The 17,334-nt window shown below is 40.5% G+C and overlaps 2 protein-coding genes across 3 annotated transcripts in view; one reads left to right on the top strand and one right to left on the bottom strand.

Moving 5' to 3' along the window:
* Positions 1 to 9,140, bottom strand: part of cm (AP-3 complex subunit carmine) — a 35,974-nt gene extending 26,834 nt beyond the window's left edge. Inside the window, exons 1-4 of the mRNA XM_080275578.1 lie at positions 9,042 to 9,140; positions 6,081 to 6,265; positions 5,400 to 5,512; positions 4,923 to 5,044 (exon numbers count right to left, since the gene is read on the bottom strand). Of these exons, the coding sequence (XP_080131704.1) occupies positions 4,923 to 5,044; positions 5,400 to 5,512; positions 6,081 to 6,265; positions 9,042 to 9,076 (455 nt within the window). The 5' untranslated portion in view covers positions 9,077 to 9,140. The remainder of the gene's footprint in view (positions 1 to 4,922; positions 5,045 to 5,399; positions 5,513 to 6,080; positions 6,266 to 9,041) is intronic.
* A 410-nt stretch (positions 9,141 to 9,550) lies between these two features.
* On the top strand, positions 9,551 to 15,737 carry LOC145403974 (WD repeat-containing protein 70). Of its 2 annotated transcripts, none has more exons than XM_080275573.1 (4): positions 9,551 to 9,670; positions 10,282 to 10,486; positions 12,667 to 12,786; positions 12,966 to 15,737. In XM_080275573.1, exons 2-4 carry the CDS (start codon positions 10,288 to 10,290, stop codon positions 14,645 to 14,647), a joined length of 2,001 nt encoding a protein of 666 aa, XP_080131699.1. In that variant the 5' UTR covers positions 9,551 to 9,670; positions 10,282 to 10,287; the 3' UTR covers positions 14,648 to 15,737. The 2 variants fall into 2 exon arrangements, with proteins under 2 accessions (XP_080131699.1, XP_080131700.1); XM_080275574.1 differs by lacking the exon at positions 9,551 to 9,670 and adding an exon at positions 9,753 to 9,884.
* The last annotated feature ends 1,597 nt before the right edge of the window (positions 15,738 to 17,334 follow it).

Below are 17,334 nucleotides of genomic sequence, written 5' to 3' on the forward strand. Positions count from 1 at the left end.
ATTAGCTGCAAATGTGAAATATACAATATTTTGCTATGCCAAAAATCTGTTTTTCCTTCGCAAGAAGGTCACAAAGACCCCCAAAAAGAACAGTAACATAAGCTGCTGTCTGACTGTCTCCCAATGAGCTAAAAGGGATGTGTTGAGCCATCTCAGTCACTGGCAGATCAACTACACAGGCAGACTCCCTCCCCCAAACTCTGGATACAGACCTAACAGCCCACTCACTAAGACCTATCAGTTCTCCTTCATGACAGCCCACTCACTAAGACTTATCAGTTCTCCTTCATGCCATACATATTCAGGTATCACCTTTTTGGGAACTAATACACACCATCTGCACTAAATACATGCTACAACTGTCTCACTAGAGGACAGATGTGATGATATTTGTGGGAGGTATTTTCATGGCAAGTGGCTGGGTCTTGTAGAAGATCAGTAATGTCTGTTTTATTGAAATTCAAACAATTAAACTCTTCCTTGTCCATGTCATGGATCAAACTTGCATCCTCTCAAACAACAGACTATTTTCTGACTACTGTGCCTGATCATCACCTCTGCTGTACTCATATGAACTAATGAAATCCTTGGAGAGAGTTAAAGCATATCTTAAGATGCATAAGGTGCAGTGATAGTCCACATAATCATATCCATAATGATCACCTGCTTAAGTTTGGCAAACATTATGTCCAACTTACTTTACCTACAAATCTTGGGAGTGGGAAAATCATGGGATGAAATGTGGAACAGAGTCTTTGGCACCCCTGCAACCAGTTGTTGTTTTTGGGCCTGACTCATCTGGACACAAACCTGGTGGGCTGCAGGCTGATGTCGTCCTTCTGTTGCAATCCACCATCCCCCTCTCAGGTGATAATGGGGGAGTTACAGGATGACAGAATAATCATCTCCCATTCAGGGGATAGTGAGGGAGCTGGGGAATGCTTACAGTATAACCAAGTAAATAAATGCTAATGGAGGTATACTGTGCCAGGGAAGAAAAGCAGAAACATGTCTGAAAGTAGGTAAAATATCCCAATGGCAGTGGGCCTGGAAATGGTAACTGTTTAAATAAGCAAAAAGGATAAGAATCCCAAATGCAATGTACCATGTGCATTTCCTGGCCAGAAAGACTAGTAAAAACTAGAGCTTCCACATCACCTTAGAGGATAATGGCCAAACTTATGACCAAGGGATGATTCTAGACCTCCACACCACTACATTACCAATTTTTAAGAAAGAACATACAACTTTCTTCCAGCGGCATCCAGCAACATACACCTAGGGCAATGATTTATGTCCAAAATCTCTAATAGTGAACAACTGTATAAAGTGAATTCACTGTTAAACATGCACAACTATTACTACACCTGATCAAAATACAAAGCTTGAGTAAAGGGATGTTGGCAAATATGAGTGACCAGGCACAACACTTACCTGAAATAAGCACCACCTATCAAGTTTTGTAGGAACATACTAACCACGACCAAAAATGAAAATGAGATCTAAGTCAATTAATGAGCTGCTCTAAAGCCACTAATAAAACCCAGAAAAAAGTCAAACAGTGAAACTCAATGAAGGTACAAATGGTGAAAAGAAGTTAGTAACAATGATAAACAATTAAAGGGAGACAAATAGGAAGAATAAGGTTAAACATGAAATTACAAACAACACACCAATGCTGCAGTCACATAACCTCAAAAACTCCCAAAATAGGACTGTCCAAAGGCATGATGGCCCACAAATACACAAAAAATTCCCATCAAATAAAAATGTATAATACCCAAGATAACAAAGCCTTCGTACAACAGTAAATCACAAAACTGAAGAACATAGTTACATACCATCATAAAATAACAAGTTCCTGAAGACCGATATCTGCTCAACCAAGGGGCAGTTATGGGTTTATGGGTGCTGAATCTCCAACAACTGAGTTTGAAACCTGTTATGTATGTTCTGAAACTATTTTGCAAAAGTAATTTTAATCACTAGGCTAAGCACAGCTGTAAATTTCACAACTAATAAATCAGCCAGCGACTAATATGGCTCAAAAAAATTCTCTTTTGCGCACACGAAGACAGTCACAGATTTATGCGTATGTCCTTGCCAGGTGGTTTGAGCAATTCTTAGGGCCTGTTCACAATAAGACTGGAACTAAACATATTCTGGTCCAGAATGTATGTTGGGGAATGGGGGGGGGGGAGGAATCAACAGGCTACATTTCAAATACTTCATTTCCTAGTGTAACATGCATTATGTCTGTCAGAGCGAAATGATTTGTCTGGTACAGACTGGTCAAAAAAACAGGGTGTTCTTCCAGTTTTTACCCTGACATACACGACTGGATTATTTGCACGAATATAATTATCTGATTCTGGCCTCAGTGTGACAAGACCCTTAAGAGTGCAGGAAAAGCCTTTATATCTGTATCCAGCAAAATATGTATAGCTTTAGTTTGAAACTGACCACAGAAAACAGTATGCAACTGGAAAAGGCTTAAATCAATAAGTGTTGAAAGATAATTTAAACACTTAATTACCAATGACTTCAAAGGTTACTGGGTGTCCTAAAAACCCCAAAACAGATACAGAAACAGGCTGGACACTGAAGCTACTCTTTTCATGTCTTGCAGTAATTTTCATATAAAGTGCTGTACATAAATCACAAATTTAAAAAACTAAATCACTGTTAACGACAGTAAAACTGCCGCACAAGTCCCATTCTAATAACTACATTTCCCAACTACAAAGACTTACCGATAATCACTTAAGTTCGGCAAAACAAACACAAAACAGTCATATTAATTAACCAGTGTACAGTTTCCTACAGTGAACTGCATAAAATAATAATGATTTAACCCCTTCACTCTGATGATACCTTTTATATAGATTATTTGTCTCAATCCATCCATCCATCATCCAATCCTACATTGCCCCATAAGGAGCATAGGAGCCCATGGCTAGGCAGTTGGTCCTTACATTTAAGATGAGAGTGACCAGCCTCACTCATCTCTGAGTGGCAATACATGAGCAATCAACCCCAACCACCCATTGGATATAAACCTTCACCGGCTCAATCTGACTGAAGCGCAATAATTACCCACTAAACCACCAGGCACCAAAATTTGGTTATATGGTTACCACCCAGCATAGTAAATGGTTTCCTGGTGTTCAGGAAACCATTTGGTTTGTCACTCAGTGTAGAGTCACCCACAGGCAGAAGGACAAGGAAAGAATGAACGAAAGAAAGACAGAAGAGGATGGAAGGAAAGAAGGATGGAGGAGAGGAAAGGGCAGACACCCGAGAGCAGCACTACATCGAGTGAGTGGAGTGTGTTTCTAATAACACAGTACTGATATCATTCTTAATATCATCGTTACTGATATAAGATACAGGTACCATACACCATTATGCTACCAATTCAACATACACTTCCCACAGTTCTGAGGAAATTAAGTACACACTTCAAAAATTTCCTGTTATACAAGAGTTTCTAGCCCTCCCATCTAATGTCACTGCCAATAAACAATAGTAAAACTGAGGAAGAAGGCATGCTGATAAACACAGTAACTTCGCTGATTCGCCCACCAAAGAAACATCCACTTACCATCCACTCACTTGATGTAATGCTACCTTCAGATTAGTTTACACTGAGTGACAAGCCAAATGGTTTCCTATAACCCAGTAAACCATCTACTATGTTGGGTGGCAACCATATAACCAATAAATGGATGCCTGGTGGTTTAGTGGGTTCAGCACTCCAACAAGATGTGGTCCATAAGGATTCACATATGAATGTGTTTGGATCTTAAAAGAAAACCATCTGGCTTGTCATTCACTGTACAGTCACTGAAAGGCTGCACTATGGGGGATATATGTACACCATTACTTAAAATTTACCAACTAAACATTTGTCATACATATTACACCACTGGCCATACCTATGAATCAGTGATGGGCATTAACACGTTAATCATTAATCCATGAACAACGGAGCTAATTTTTTGTTAATGCGTTAATCCGTTAATTTTTTTTTTTAAGTTAACAGATGATCGTTAACTCTCGTTAAAATTTCCGCTGATTTCCATTAATCCATTATTTATTTTCCGTTACAGGTCACTTTAGGTCTGAAACGTTTTAAATCGTCATTTAAATCATCAAATCGATAGCGTTATAGTGACTCTAAGCCAACAGAACTTTGGACTATGGAGTGATCATAAACTCATAGTGATGGCGACTCAATCAAGTACATCGCAAGAGTCTCCCTGGGGAAGGACATCATCAGAGCCAAGAGCTCCAAGCTGTCTGATGCGAACTTCAACATGTTGTTTATGAAGGGGAATGAGCACCTGCCTGTGAGGAAGGACTAAAAGAAGAAGTAGAGGAGGAGTAATGATAACCTAACTGAGTGATTGTGTCATTTGCATTTCTATAATTTTTGAATTCTACCTGTATTTTTTAAATAATCTGGGGTATTAATAAAACTTTTCTAGCTTCAGGAGTGTTTTTTATAAAGGAAAACTGAGTTTCATGGGTAAAAAGCAAAAATTAGCAAGTAGCAGATTAGAGGAATATCAAATTAGTGATTAGCCAAGTTAATGTTTTAAAAAACTAGCGGATTAATGGATTAACGGTTAATTTAAGTTAATATAACAGCGGAATTAGTGGATTAACGGAGCTACTTGACGGTTAACGAAGCTAACATTTTTCATTAACTTGTCCACCACTACTCTGAATACATTCCTGGGAGAGAGTCACTCACTTACACTGAGACTGACAGAAATTGTTTCACTGAAGACAAAGCTCAACAAAATTCATAGAGACTAATATGAACTAAATGTGCTATTAAACAAGAATGACAGCCAAATGGAACAGAGGATCACTTAAACAAGAAACACTGCAGACAAAACTGTAGACTAACTCACTTGGATTTGCCTGTGACAGTATTTGCAATTGTGCGAAGGATGTTTGGTGGCTTGATAAGTTCTTTTAGTATGTTGCTTTCTGTGGCCAGAGGGAAGCCATTGTCCAACATCTCATCCAGCAACTGGCACAACAACATTCTATTAACATCCACAGTTTTACAACAAAGGCACCCTAACTGCAAACCACTCCACCAAGAAATCATAAAGGAAAAACAAAATACTGAGATTATTTTGTTAGAATCCTGTATATACAGTACCTACCAAAAATGCCCTCAACAGCCTGATTTAACAGCAAAGATTCATGTCATTGTTTCAAAAAGAGAGAGAAATCAGAATTTTACATGACATTTAATATTATAGTTTAATCAAATCTATCTACTGTATTAATAGTTAATCTTTAAGAGGAATAAGCACAATACGATGTGTTCTGTAAAAACTAAAAACAATATGAGGAAATGAATTTTGGTTTCTACTAACTTCATAAACAACAACATAGTGTTCCTTGATGATGGACTCTGTACACTCTCCGAAGTAATCCTCAAATGTGTCCACAACTCGGTGCAGAAACTCAATCACAAACAAGGGAGGAACTGTAACCATTAAATACAATTAGTTAAGAAACAATACTACAAAAATGTACATGTCTTCCACTACCTATCTACCACTCAGTGCAATCATATTTATCAGCTGGTGCAACCAGTACAGTACCGTATACAACAATATGATATCTTTTGTCACAGGACATCTAATGTCCAAAATTCCATACAATACAAAGAACACATATTCTACTGAAATGTAAGCAGCAATCTCTGCCTATTCAGTATCAACTAAATCCCTTAGCCTACTCGTCTAGTGAAGGGTGAAACTGACAAAAGGGTCTGCCCCTATGCAGTAATGACACCAATGCAGAAAACACTGTCAAAACACCACCCTCTCTCATACAGTAAAGTACTCTTCAAGTTTACCTCTCTATCTTTTTCTTGAACTAGAAATCATCATCATCACGATTTTTTTTTTCCCCTCACCTAAGGATGGCATGACTTAATCATCTAGAACTGAGAATCTCAGCATGGTGGTTCCCCAGTTGCCCCAGAGTGACTTGAATTGGACTAAATATATGTTATGGGTATGAAAATATCTTAACTGTAAAGTGCTCACCCTCAGTCATACACACAGCCACAAAGAAGAGGTTGGTACGAAGAACACTGATGAGGTAGTGGTGTGGGGTGGTGATGACAGGAGGGATGTCCTCATTCCCACTGGCTTTTCGTTGGGCATCAAAGAAGTAGTCACAAATGGAGCGTGGAATAACACTCTTCCAGTGCTTTTCCATAAACACATCTCTGAAACAAGAGGTACCGGTAAATCATTACTGTACTTCTAGGTAACACATCAAACTGCCAATGGAGTTGGAGACGTAAAGTTAAGAGTAAGAGACCTGGTACATCATGATTATGGTACCATATTTACCTACATTATAAAGGGAATGTGTGATAGAGCTACACATGAAGAAAGAATAGACAAATGATATAAAAGAATGAATAAAGTTTGTGGGGAGATGTACATGCTAAGCACTGTACCTTCTTTCTACCGGTACTTTGACAGCCTTGAGTACAGTTAAAGGACAGACAGTTCAGACATGGATGGAGGGCTTTTACAAAACAAAGTTATGGTATATCATGAAGAGCTAACTATCTACCCAGAGTCTAAGAATAATGGTACTAGTAATAATCCGTGTGTCCTTTCTGTTCTAGCATATACAAAAACTAATGGTTTAACAAAGGCCTTAGAACATTCATTAGAAGTGCTTGGGGAGAGCTGGAAATGATAACACTTAGGTATAACACAGAAGAATACCGGTAAAACAGAAATTCAGTACATTTTTACTTTCATACAAATACAAAATTTATGGATTTTCTTTTGTCAGTCAATATATCTTACATTCTATTAACTTACGTGTTTTCTTAAGTATGTGTCCTTAAAAAATGAAAATTAATTTCTGCAGAAATATTATCTTGAATGGTTAAAGGTTTCTTTTGGTTTGAATAACAGGATGCAATCTTATTCTGCATTCAGTACTGAAGTAGTGTGACCCACGAGAGCCAATACACTACTGGTATAATCTCTCTGGGTTAGGGAAGGATTGATCAGTTTCGATATCAAACTAAACCTCATCTATTCTTACCTACAGAACATGATTACTTAATGTGCTGTAGCTCAAATGGCTCCACCATGTGTAACAACAATGCAGAGTTACCTAATGCAGCATACAAAAACAACCTCTCACATACTACTGCTTATGCTACATCTCAAGAAAGCTTACCGTAACTATTGTTAATATTCAGTTCCAATGGAAGCACTACAGCGAAAAGCATTGAAGAATGACGCAATATATCAATTCCATACACTCAGATACTGATAAACTGTGGTTATAAGTAAGCACAATACTACCAGTACCTCTTGGTAGGTGGGGATGCTCACCATCCACTCATTCAATGTAGTGCTGCTCTTCGGTGACTGTCCTTTCCTCAATTCCTTAATTCCTCTTCTGTCTTTCTTTCCTTCATTCTTTCCTCTTCCTTCTCTCTATGGGTGGCTCTGAACTGACTGACAAGCCAAATGGTGTTCTGTACACCAGCAAACCATTTACGGTACTGTGCTGGGTGGTAACCATATAACCAAATTATGGCACTAAGTGGTTTGGTGGGTATTTAAGCTGCTCCAATTGGATTAAGCCTCAGGAGATTTATATCCAAGGGACGTTTGGGGTTTATTGCCTATGAAATGCCACTCAGGGATGAGTGATGCTGGTCACTCTCATCTTAAATGTCAGGACCAACCTGCCTCGTCCCAGGCTCCTACTCTCCTCATGGGGCAACACGGAATTAGATGATGAATGACAATACCAATACTTCTTGGAATATGTAAGACCAAGGTGGAGTGCACTGTTCAGCACATCCAACTTGCAACTGAAAGAACTATCCATAACATAAAAAGGAGCAATAAAGCTTTGCCACAGTGGCCTGGCAATTCTACTAGTCTTCCTTACATTTTCATCTCCTTGAGGAATGTAATATTAGTACCGGTATAATATGCTCCTTTTCTTTCCTTTACAGGTGGCTTTACATTAAGTGACAAGCCAAATGGTTTCCTGTAAGCCAAGAAACCATTTACAACCTGGGTGGTAACCATATAACCAAACCATACGTGCTCCCTACGTGTCAACAAGTGGGTTGGTGGAGGGTTGGTGCCCCTCCCTGTAAAACAACTAACTCAGTGTCAAATGGCCACCCTTTGCGGGACTGTGGTGTCTGGCAATAGATAGATAGATAGATAATATGCAACAGATAACTGCTTGTTGACCTTAGACTATATAATGTGTACAGAACAAACAAATCTGATCTACTGAGGGGTATTTAAGGAAGCTGACTGGAAAATCACAGTAGTTTGTTTCATGACAAAATCGTAAACCTAACAACCTAACTGACAGGGGCTGTGCCCCCAGAACTCATATAATTTTAAACACTTGGATTGCCACTAAACCTAATGCTGGATGCTTCATTTCGCATCAGACCAGACCCTCTAACCTAACCCATCCTGATTACCTGTGAGGCCCATCTGAAATGGAGAAATGAATTCCCCAAGCTAGGCATCAAAGGCCATATAGCCCTGCTACGTTACAGGGGGGAGCTACCCCTCCTGGCAACGGTAGCCCCACGTGGGGCTCAAACTTGTGACCCCCGGCCACGAGCTTCCTGGCAACGGTAGCCTCAGGTGAGGCTCAAACTTGTGACCCCCGGCCACGAGCTTGATGCTCTACCACTGAGCTACCACACCCCCAGGCCCATTTGAAAGAGAAATTTGAAGGACCTGCACCTGTGTGGTAAAGTAGTGACAAAAATGCAACAGGCAAATATCTGCAATCCTGGTAGTACCTTCACACTATATCACTCCAACACGGTGCTTTTTATTGTGGTTGAAATACCGCCCTGTAACAGAACATAAAATGTTGATATCCCATAATAGAGGAGTCTGCTGTAACTTGGATTGGATGTTTTAAGGTCAGCTGCTCTAACCAATCAAAGTACTGTACTTTATAGCTAATCCTGTAAGCCTTACCCAGACGAGTTAATAATGAAGAGACTATGAATCATTTTTCCTCTGGTTCACAACACAGCCAACTACATAAATCTCATCTGTCAAACTCTTCCACCGTCAACGTCAGTGCAGCCTAAGACAAAAAACTTATCTTCAATATGGGACAATGAAAATAACATAATAAGGTCATAATATTGTAATGAGTTACTAGTACCTGTAAGGACACTGCTGACAATAAAAATGATATATATCCCTGAATGAATCGACTCATTTGTAAAAAGTCTAGGTAAACAAAGGTTGAGATTATTTAGTTCATGAAATCGTGGATCATTACAATCCTTATGATATTCTGGTTTCTTAATATGATTTTGACAAAGCGTTCTCCAGTGAACGTAAATGAAAATTCACTCATTTTAAATTGCCATACCAGTAAAGATTTTAAAGGGAACCAATCGAAACCGTAAATTTAACAGAATCATCACTGTAGTATTGCACGGAAGGGTAAGCGACCAAGTTTGTTTTTGTTTTTCCTACAATGTCAGCTGTCTACGGCGTACATTGTAAAAAGGATAAATTCTGTAAACAGGAAGACAGCTTGCCAGTAATACGATAGGATTCTAATAACACTTGTGGACACTCCAGAAGACAAGGTGTAAATTTTTTATTTGTTCCACGCCCTTACTGTCATATTTATTGCCATCAGTTGTGTTTCCACATATATAATATGAAGATTAACTCGTTAGATGTTGCTTAAATTAGGTTGTTTGTATTGCTGGATTCTCTTCATTTCTCTCTTGCATGTCCTGCGTACTTTGAAGGTCAAGTTTGATAGGCGTGGGGCAACTGGTAGGGCTGAAAGCTAGGGTAAGTAAAGTTTTACTGTAGGAAAAGCCTTTTTTATAGAGAGGGAGAGAGAGAGAAAAAGAGGAGTGAGGAAGTGGGAGTGCAAAACTCTTCCATGTATTACTGAAATGATGTAGTAACTCCACAACCAAGTACTGGTGCTCCAAGCCCCTTTACCTTCTATAGCAGAGGAACAGGGGAATGGGAGATTGTAGCTTGTAGGTCATCATTTCTTCACTGATTTGTGCCCCAATGAATCTGCTTTAGATCTCGTTACCATTTCTGAACGTAGAAAGTTAGTTTGGAATGATACTGACTGGGATAGTTTAATCATGTAGCTACAGTATATACAGCACTGCTAATGTAGGAGGTTGGATTAGGGTAATATGAAAATATATTAATCTCTGTCAGTTTACAGGTCAAAATGATGAACAGAGGAAAGATATCATTTGGGAAGATTGGCTTCAACTTAGGTGGATCCAAGGCAACAGAAGGGGCCTCTACAACTCCAACCTTACCCAGAAATGATGATGTTGCCAAGTCCACTGTGGCTTCCTCAGGATTTGGCACATTTGGAAAAACATCAGATGAAAATACTTCTGAGCCAAAAGAAGCTGAGCAGGGTCAGTGCTGGATTAATGGAACTGATTGCGGATGATTTGCAGTAGTACTAAATTCTAGTTCTGAAGAAATTGCTTAATTCTGTTAAGATATTAATGACAGCAATTTAATCCCTTCATTGTGATGGGGCTTTGTTAAGCTGAGTGAAACTTACTGTAACACTGTAACAAGAATTAAAGAAAAAAGTATTAATCTTCAGTTATTCTTCTTTCTTTCACTTGAACCCCTTTCCAGTAGCAACCCAAGCCACTTTTTTTTTTTCAACTTCACATCCCACCAAGTTGTAGTTAATATTCCTACTACAGTATATATTATCCTCCCATCACCCCACAACATTTGCATTTTAACCCAAACCACCATATTTACCATTTCCTTATGATTATATACCGGTAGCTATCTTTCATTTTACACAGGGTAACATAAGATAGTTTTATTCAGTCTAGGAGGCTCGCTGTTTGTAAAAGGAATTAATGAAGTTAGAGCGCCATCAGTTAAGATTAACCCCTTTAATCTTCCATATCTTATATTTTACTCTTGTTGTAAGATTTCATTTACCTTAGGATGAACAGTGCATCTCGATCTATCTGTCTATAGCCAGATGCCATCATCCCTTGAAGGATGGCGATTTGTCTTTGAGTTAGTTGTTATATGGGAAGGGGCACTAACCCTCTACCAACCACTTGTTGACATGTAGTGTGCACGTATGGGTTGGTTATATGGTTACCATCCAGCTTTGTAAATGGTTTCCTGATGTACAGATAACAATTAGGCTTGTCACTCAGTGTAAAGCCACCTGAAATGGAAGGAAGAGTAATAAAAAGTGACATGAAAGATGAGAAATAGGAAGAAAGGAGGGCTGACACAGAAAAAGAATGATAAAGGTGAAGGAAGAAGTAGGCAGCACTACATCAAGTCAGTGGGTGATGGCACTGCCTGCTTCATCCTTCATCTATATCAGTCTTTTTATGTGCCTGCCCTTCTTGCTTTCTATTTCTCCAGTCTTTCCTGTCACTTTATTACTCTTTCCATTTCAGGTGGCTTTACACTGAGTAACAAGCGTAATGGCTTTCTGTAAGCCAAGAAACCATTTACAGTGCTGGGTGGTAACCATATAACCAACCTGTACATGTTTCGTACGGGTCGGCACGTGAGTTGGTGTAGGGTTAGTGCCCCTTCCTGTAAAACAACTAACTCAGAAACAAACGGCCATCCCTCACAGGATTATGGTCTTTGGATATAGACAGATTGATGGTGATGAATTGTTCATCTGAAGGTAAATGATATCTTACAACACGAGTAAAATATAAAATATGGAAGATTAAAGGGGTTAATCTTAACTGATGGCAGCTCTCCACATGCCACAATCTTGAGCTATTTCCCTGCTCAGCCCCTTAACTCAGAGTCTGCACACAAGACCTTTCCCCACACTATCCTCAGCATGCCACTGGGCACTCATCCCTTCATATTCACACCTGTGACCCTTGTTAGCCACCTATTTTATCAATATATCGTCTCATATCAATATGCTTACAGTACTTCACTCTAAAGTAAAGGCTATTGAAGTCACATGATTGCCCCAAGCTTTTTTCCTCACAAGAATTGAATTCCAATATACAGTACCGGTATCTGGAAAGCTCCAGTATAGTGGTAGTTATTAATTGGCTAGGGTTATTGTGTATTGTATCATGAAATAAAGAAATTTGTAAACATGTATAGTACTCTACTTCATTTTGTTAGTAAAAAATTTAAGGTTACCTCATTGTATTAGTAAAAAGTTAAAGATTATTGAATATTCCTGCTTAATGTTGTCAGTGCAGCCATTACAGTATCAGGCTACAGCATAATCCAGCACTGCTCACACCTAGAAGACTGAGTGGCAGATACTGTAATAGGTCGTATATAGTGATCCTGACCATCCAGACTTAGTTTTACCAAACCCCTTTTCCTCCTCTACTATTGCAATATGAGCTGTAGATCTAACCATTGCCAAAATTTTTAGAGTAAACTGGTATATTATGTAGTACAGTAACAGTATGAATTTCTTGATGTACTGATACAGTACAGTATATTACAGGACTTTGAAGAAAAATATGTTCATTATCATCCTCATTCTTTCCCATGTAAGGATGGGTTGAGGTCTGTATGCTTAAAACCATATGAGTACTTCAGGTTTCTTCAACAGGTGACATGGAAACTGTGATGGGCTTCTCGGGGTTTGGAAAAAAGGCAAGAGAGTTCAACCTTGATGCTCTTGTGGATGAGACCCGGAAGTCAGCCATTGACAGGAACAGGGAGAATATTGGTAATGGAAAATTCTAAGCTGACCTTTTCTCAGTTGACTTTACATCATACTGTACCTTTTATATAATTATGTTTTCCTTTGAATTATTTTTACTTCTTTTAAAGGAAACAGTTCAATCAGCATGTACTGGTTATGTGTTCTTTATCCAGCTAGTTTTAATGTATATGCTTTCATTACAGAAAAATTGAAACTCAAAGCATCAGAGCAGGAACAAGGAGAAGGCAGCTTACCTGCAGTCCCAGTCCTTAGTGATGCACAGACACCAGAAGCCAACAAAAGTGAAAGTGACAATGATGATGATGATGATTTTATTGGTCCACGTCCTCCTCCTGGATTAGATGTACCTAGAGCCAGTGCCGAGTCGGAGAGTGAGAGTGAGGATGAGGAACAGCATAAGTTACCCATAACACATGAGCTGGTGCTGGAACATGGCACCAAGACTGTGTCTGCACTGGCAGTAGATCCCTCAGGCACCAGACTAGTCAGTGGCGATGTCAGTTATGACGTTAAGTACTGGGACTTTCAAGGTATGGATCAATCCAAGGAAGCTTTCAGATCTTTCTGCCCAGCTGATGGATATCCAGTCAACAGTGTAGATTACAGCAGTACTGGGGATAAAGTGTTAGTGGTGTCAGGTTCACAGCAAGCCAAAGTGTATGACAGAGATGGTATTGAATTATTTGAGTGTGTACGTGGTGATATGTACCTTCATGATATGGCACGAACCAAAGGACACATTGCAGGGCTGACTTGTGGTGTGTGGCATCCCAGAGACAAGGAAGAATTTCTCACCTCTTGCAGAGATGGAACTTGTCGCTTGTGGCATACCAGTCAGCCAGGAAGTCAGAAGAATGTCATCAAAGCTCGGGCCATGAATGGATTAAAAACCAACCCCACAACCTGTGCATACAACAGAGATGGAATGCTGGTGGCATGTGCATGTGATGATGGCTCCATCCAGATGTGGGATCATCGTAAGTCATTTGTAAATGTAGCAGTAAATGTAAAAAATGCGCATGACAAAGGAAGTGACACTTCTGGATTGACATTTGCATACGATAATAAGGGTTTTGCTACCAGAGGGGGTGATGATACGCTGAAACTTTGGGATATACGTAATACAAAAGCTGCCATTCATACAAAGAATGGACTTTTCAATCGGTTTCCCATGACTAATTGTGTATTTAGCCCTAATGATCAGATGTTAATAACTGGAACCTCTCTCAGTAAAGGAGAGACATCAGGGAAGCTTCATGTAATTGACCGCAATGCATGGGAAACAGTGAGGGAACTGGAGGTTGGGCCAAGTCATGTGGTTAAGATAATTTGGCACCCAAGATTGAACCAGCTAATGATTGGTTGTGGTGATGGCAGTGTGCGTATCCTGTATGACCCTAAGCTTTCCCGCAATGGAGCAGTCTTGGTAGCAGGTCGACACAAGAAACGATCTAAACAGGCCGAGGTTGTGGTGTCACAGCAGGTAATCACCCCTCATGCTTTACCAATGTTCCGTGAAGAAAGACACAAGTCCACTCGAAAGCTGGAAGAGCGAGATAGGAAAGACCCAGTTAGATCACGCCAACCAGACCTGCCTGTGGGGAAAGCAGGGTCTGGGGGCAGAGTTTCTGCCGGGGGGTCAACATTGTCATCATACATCATCCGCAACATGGGTCTACGCAACAAGGTGCATGAGGAGGGTGATCCCAGAGAGGCACTACTGAAGTATGCTAAGGAAGCTGAAGAGAACCCATACTGGGTAACCCCTGCATACAAAAGGAATCAGCCACAACCCATCTTTCAAGAGACCGAACCTGCTGTAAAAGAAGGGGAGGAGCCTGCCACCAAGAAAGCTAAACATTGATACCTTGGTATTGTACTTAACACCGGTTTATATAATACACCATCTTAACCCCTCAGTGCCGGGTGACGGTTATATCCGATTTGAAATTGGTATGCTGGAGACATCGGGTGACGGCTATAACCGTGTTTTCACGCCAGTTTGAAATGGCCACCATTTGATCTCGTCACCAAAGGGTGAGGATAGCATCCCGGAACCCGAGACAAGCATACCTCAGTCATCTCTTTGCCTTTGCCAGGTGTAGGATGATGTTTTCTTAAGCCTCTCGTCCAATTCCGTTCTAGCCTTACGTGGACCCCTTGTCATATCCAGCCCTGCCAAGCCTCTTTCCAAGGATACTAGGAAAGGGCTAAGTGAGTGCCATAAGGCATGTCTTGGATGCAACTGTGTCTAGTTTATCTAGTAATGCAGAAGTTATCATGTTGAGAGCAAAGCCAAAGTCAGGACTGCAAGCACACGCACGAATACAGCCTGCCTCGCAGCAAAGAATTACAGCGAAGAATTACGTATATTCTTTTCATCCTTACTCATCAATGCAATGACCTAGAGAACTGGGGATGCTTTTATTTGCAAGAAGAGGAGTTGGTGAAGTAATATGGTTTTTAATTTGTTTCCCTAACTGTTATATTTTCTGAGATATTAACGTTTGAAAACATACAATTTTGGGAAAAATCACAATACAGAGAGGCTGGCGGCAGTATAAATCGCCCGGCGTCCAGGGGTTAAACTGCCAGATGTCTTTACAAGTGTATGTGTATTTTATGTAATTCATTCTTGAGTTTGTCTGCTTTGTTATGAATACCATACTGTACTTGTATTTGTCTGGCATGATACAGTTGTCAGTCACTAAATCTTAGCATTATATCATCATCATCATCTGGACCTCCTTTCCCCACTCCAGGGCAGGGTGAGGAGGAGCAGCGTCCAGACAGCCCAAGTTTGCCCAATCCAATGGGCCATGCATCCATTCACTCATCATTCAAGCCTCCAGAATCCTGGATCTATCTGATACACCAAAAAACTTTCACCACATTCTGTAGCTTCGCATAAATGTATCCAATAGAATTTAAGCATTATAAACTGTTTAAAACTGCTTGTGTATATTCCTGTCCTTCCTATTCTTTGGTATTAATAAACCTGATGTATTTTTATGTTACCTGTTGCACAATATTTATAGATGGACTTGGTTGTTTCTGAATGGACACAGCTGAACCTGAATTTACTTAATATGAAACCCCTACAAAAAAAGATAAATTTGACCACTGGAATACTGTCGACAACTAGGACATGCAGGACAGTACCGTGTATAAGTATATGGCTATAAAACAGCACCTGTCAATCCTCTAACTATTAGGGATTGCCCTTAAAGTTCTGATATTGGTAAATATAAAAGCTAAGTGTTACAGTGGCAATGAAAAGGTTAATCCCCACAACTCAGAGGTGCTGCACCTGAGTTACAGAATCAGGCATTTGCCTGATTACAGGACATACCCTGGCTGAAGGGGTTATTGAGATTTGTTTCTAACCCCTGCATCTTGGGTTTGCCTTACCTAAATGGATTGTGTGGCATCAGGCAAAATAAACATAAGACATTCAGTCTGGAAAAAAAAAAAAAAATCATTTTCCCCCTCATTCCTGCCTGCAGGTTGGGTGAGGTAAGATCCAGAGTCAGGAAAATGAAGAACTATACAGGTAATAGTGGGAGAGCCATACAAGAGCATGGCCAATGAAATGGGTCACACCCATTCAAATACCAGTAAGTCAAGTCCCCAGAATCCTGGCTTCACCTCAAAGGCCCCCGTTTCCTTGCTCACTGTTGTCATGGGGGGCTCCAGAGACATCAGTTCGGATGATGTGTAGGGGAGCTATAGCAGGGTACCTTATGAACTCCAAGTTGTGTGGAAGTCTGGTTGCAAGGTGGATGCTGCACTTACATCTCCACTCTGCTGTCCCCTCCTTGGGTCCCTGTCACTGCCTCTGCTAATATTGCAAGGCCCTTTTCTTCTACTGTTACTCCTTCCTTTTCTCCTATCCTCTCTATTCTGTTTTTTTTTGCCTTAAGTGGAATTTTCCACATTCATCAAAATTCTCATCAGTGGCCTACAGTAAGTTGCCGCAGGATGGATTAGGGTGTGCCTGTGGGCTACTGCTCTGGCCAATTGTAGGGACATGATGGTTCAGCACCTCCTGTGTGTGGACCTCCGCAGAGGCGAAACTGCTGCCGGGCTGCAGCTTTCAGATCCGGGGGTGCTGTTGCTTAGTGGCATGACTCTTGGCCAATAGCTGATGATCCATCTTTATGCTGGGCCACATGGCATTGCTATCCCTTCTAGGATAGGGTAGGAAGTGCATACTTGTAGCTTGATCCCTACTTGGGTCGTTGGCCAGGCCTCTGGACTCCAGAATCCACCCAAATAATCCTTTCTTTTTCAGCCATCACAATGAGTCTTTTCCTCCTCGATGCAAATCATGGCAATGGTTTCTGGTTCCTCTTCCTGCAGAATTTGGACTTTTTTAAATGGGGAAATGAATTCCCCAAGCTAGACCTCCATATATCATATAGGCCCACTACGTGACGGGAAAGTGCTACCTCTCCCAGCAGGGCAGCTACTCGGGCAGAGTGCGAACTCTTGACCCTGTAGTCTTGAGTCAGGTACTCTACCACTGAGCCACCCTCCCCCGGTTCTACT

This window comes from Coenobita brevimanus, chromosome 62 (assembly GCF_032717465.1).
Source record: "Coenobita brevimanus isolate Jiangsu-jjx chromosome 62, ASM3271746v2, whole genome shotgun sequence".
NCBI lineage: Eukaryota > Metazoa > Arthropoda > Malacostraca > Decapoda > Coenobitidae > Coenobita > Coenobita brevimanus.

Bases quoted from the DNA above. Each gene is read 5' to 3' on its own strand.
- LOC145403974 (XM_080275573.1), top strand. From the start codon at position 10,288: ATGATGAACAGAGGAAAGATATCATTTGGGAAGATTGGCTTCAACTTA. The intron at 10,487-12,666 runs GTCAGTGCTGGA...TTTCTTCAACAG, and splicing joins GCCAAAAGAAGCTGAGCAGG to GTGACATGGAAACTGTGATG. The intron at 12,787-12,965 runs GTAATGGAAAAT...CTTTCATTACAG, and splicing joins CAGGAACAGGGAGAATATTG to AAAAATTGAAACTCAAAGCA.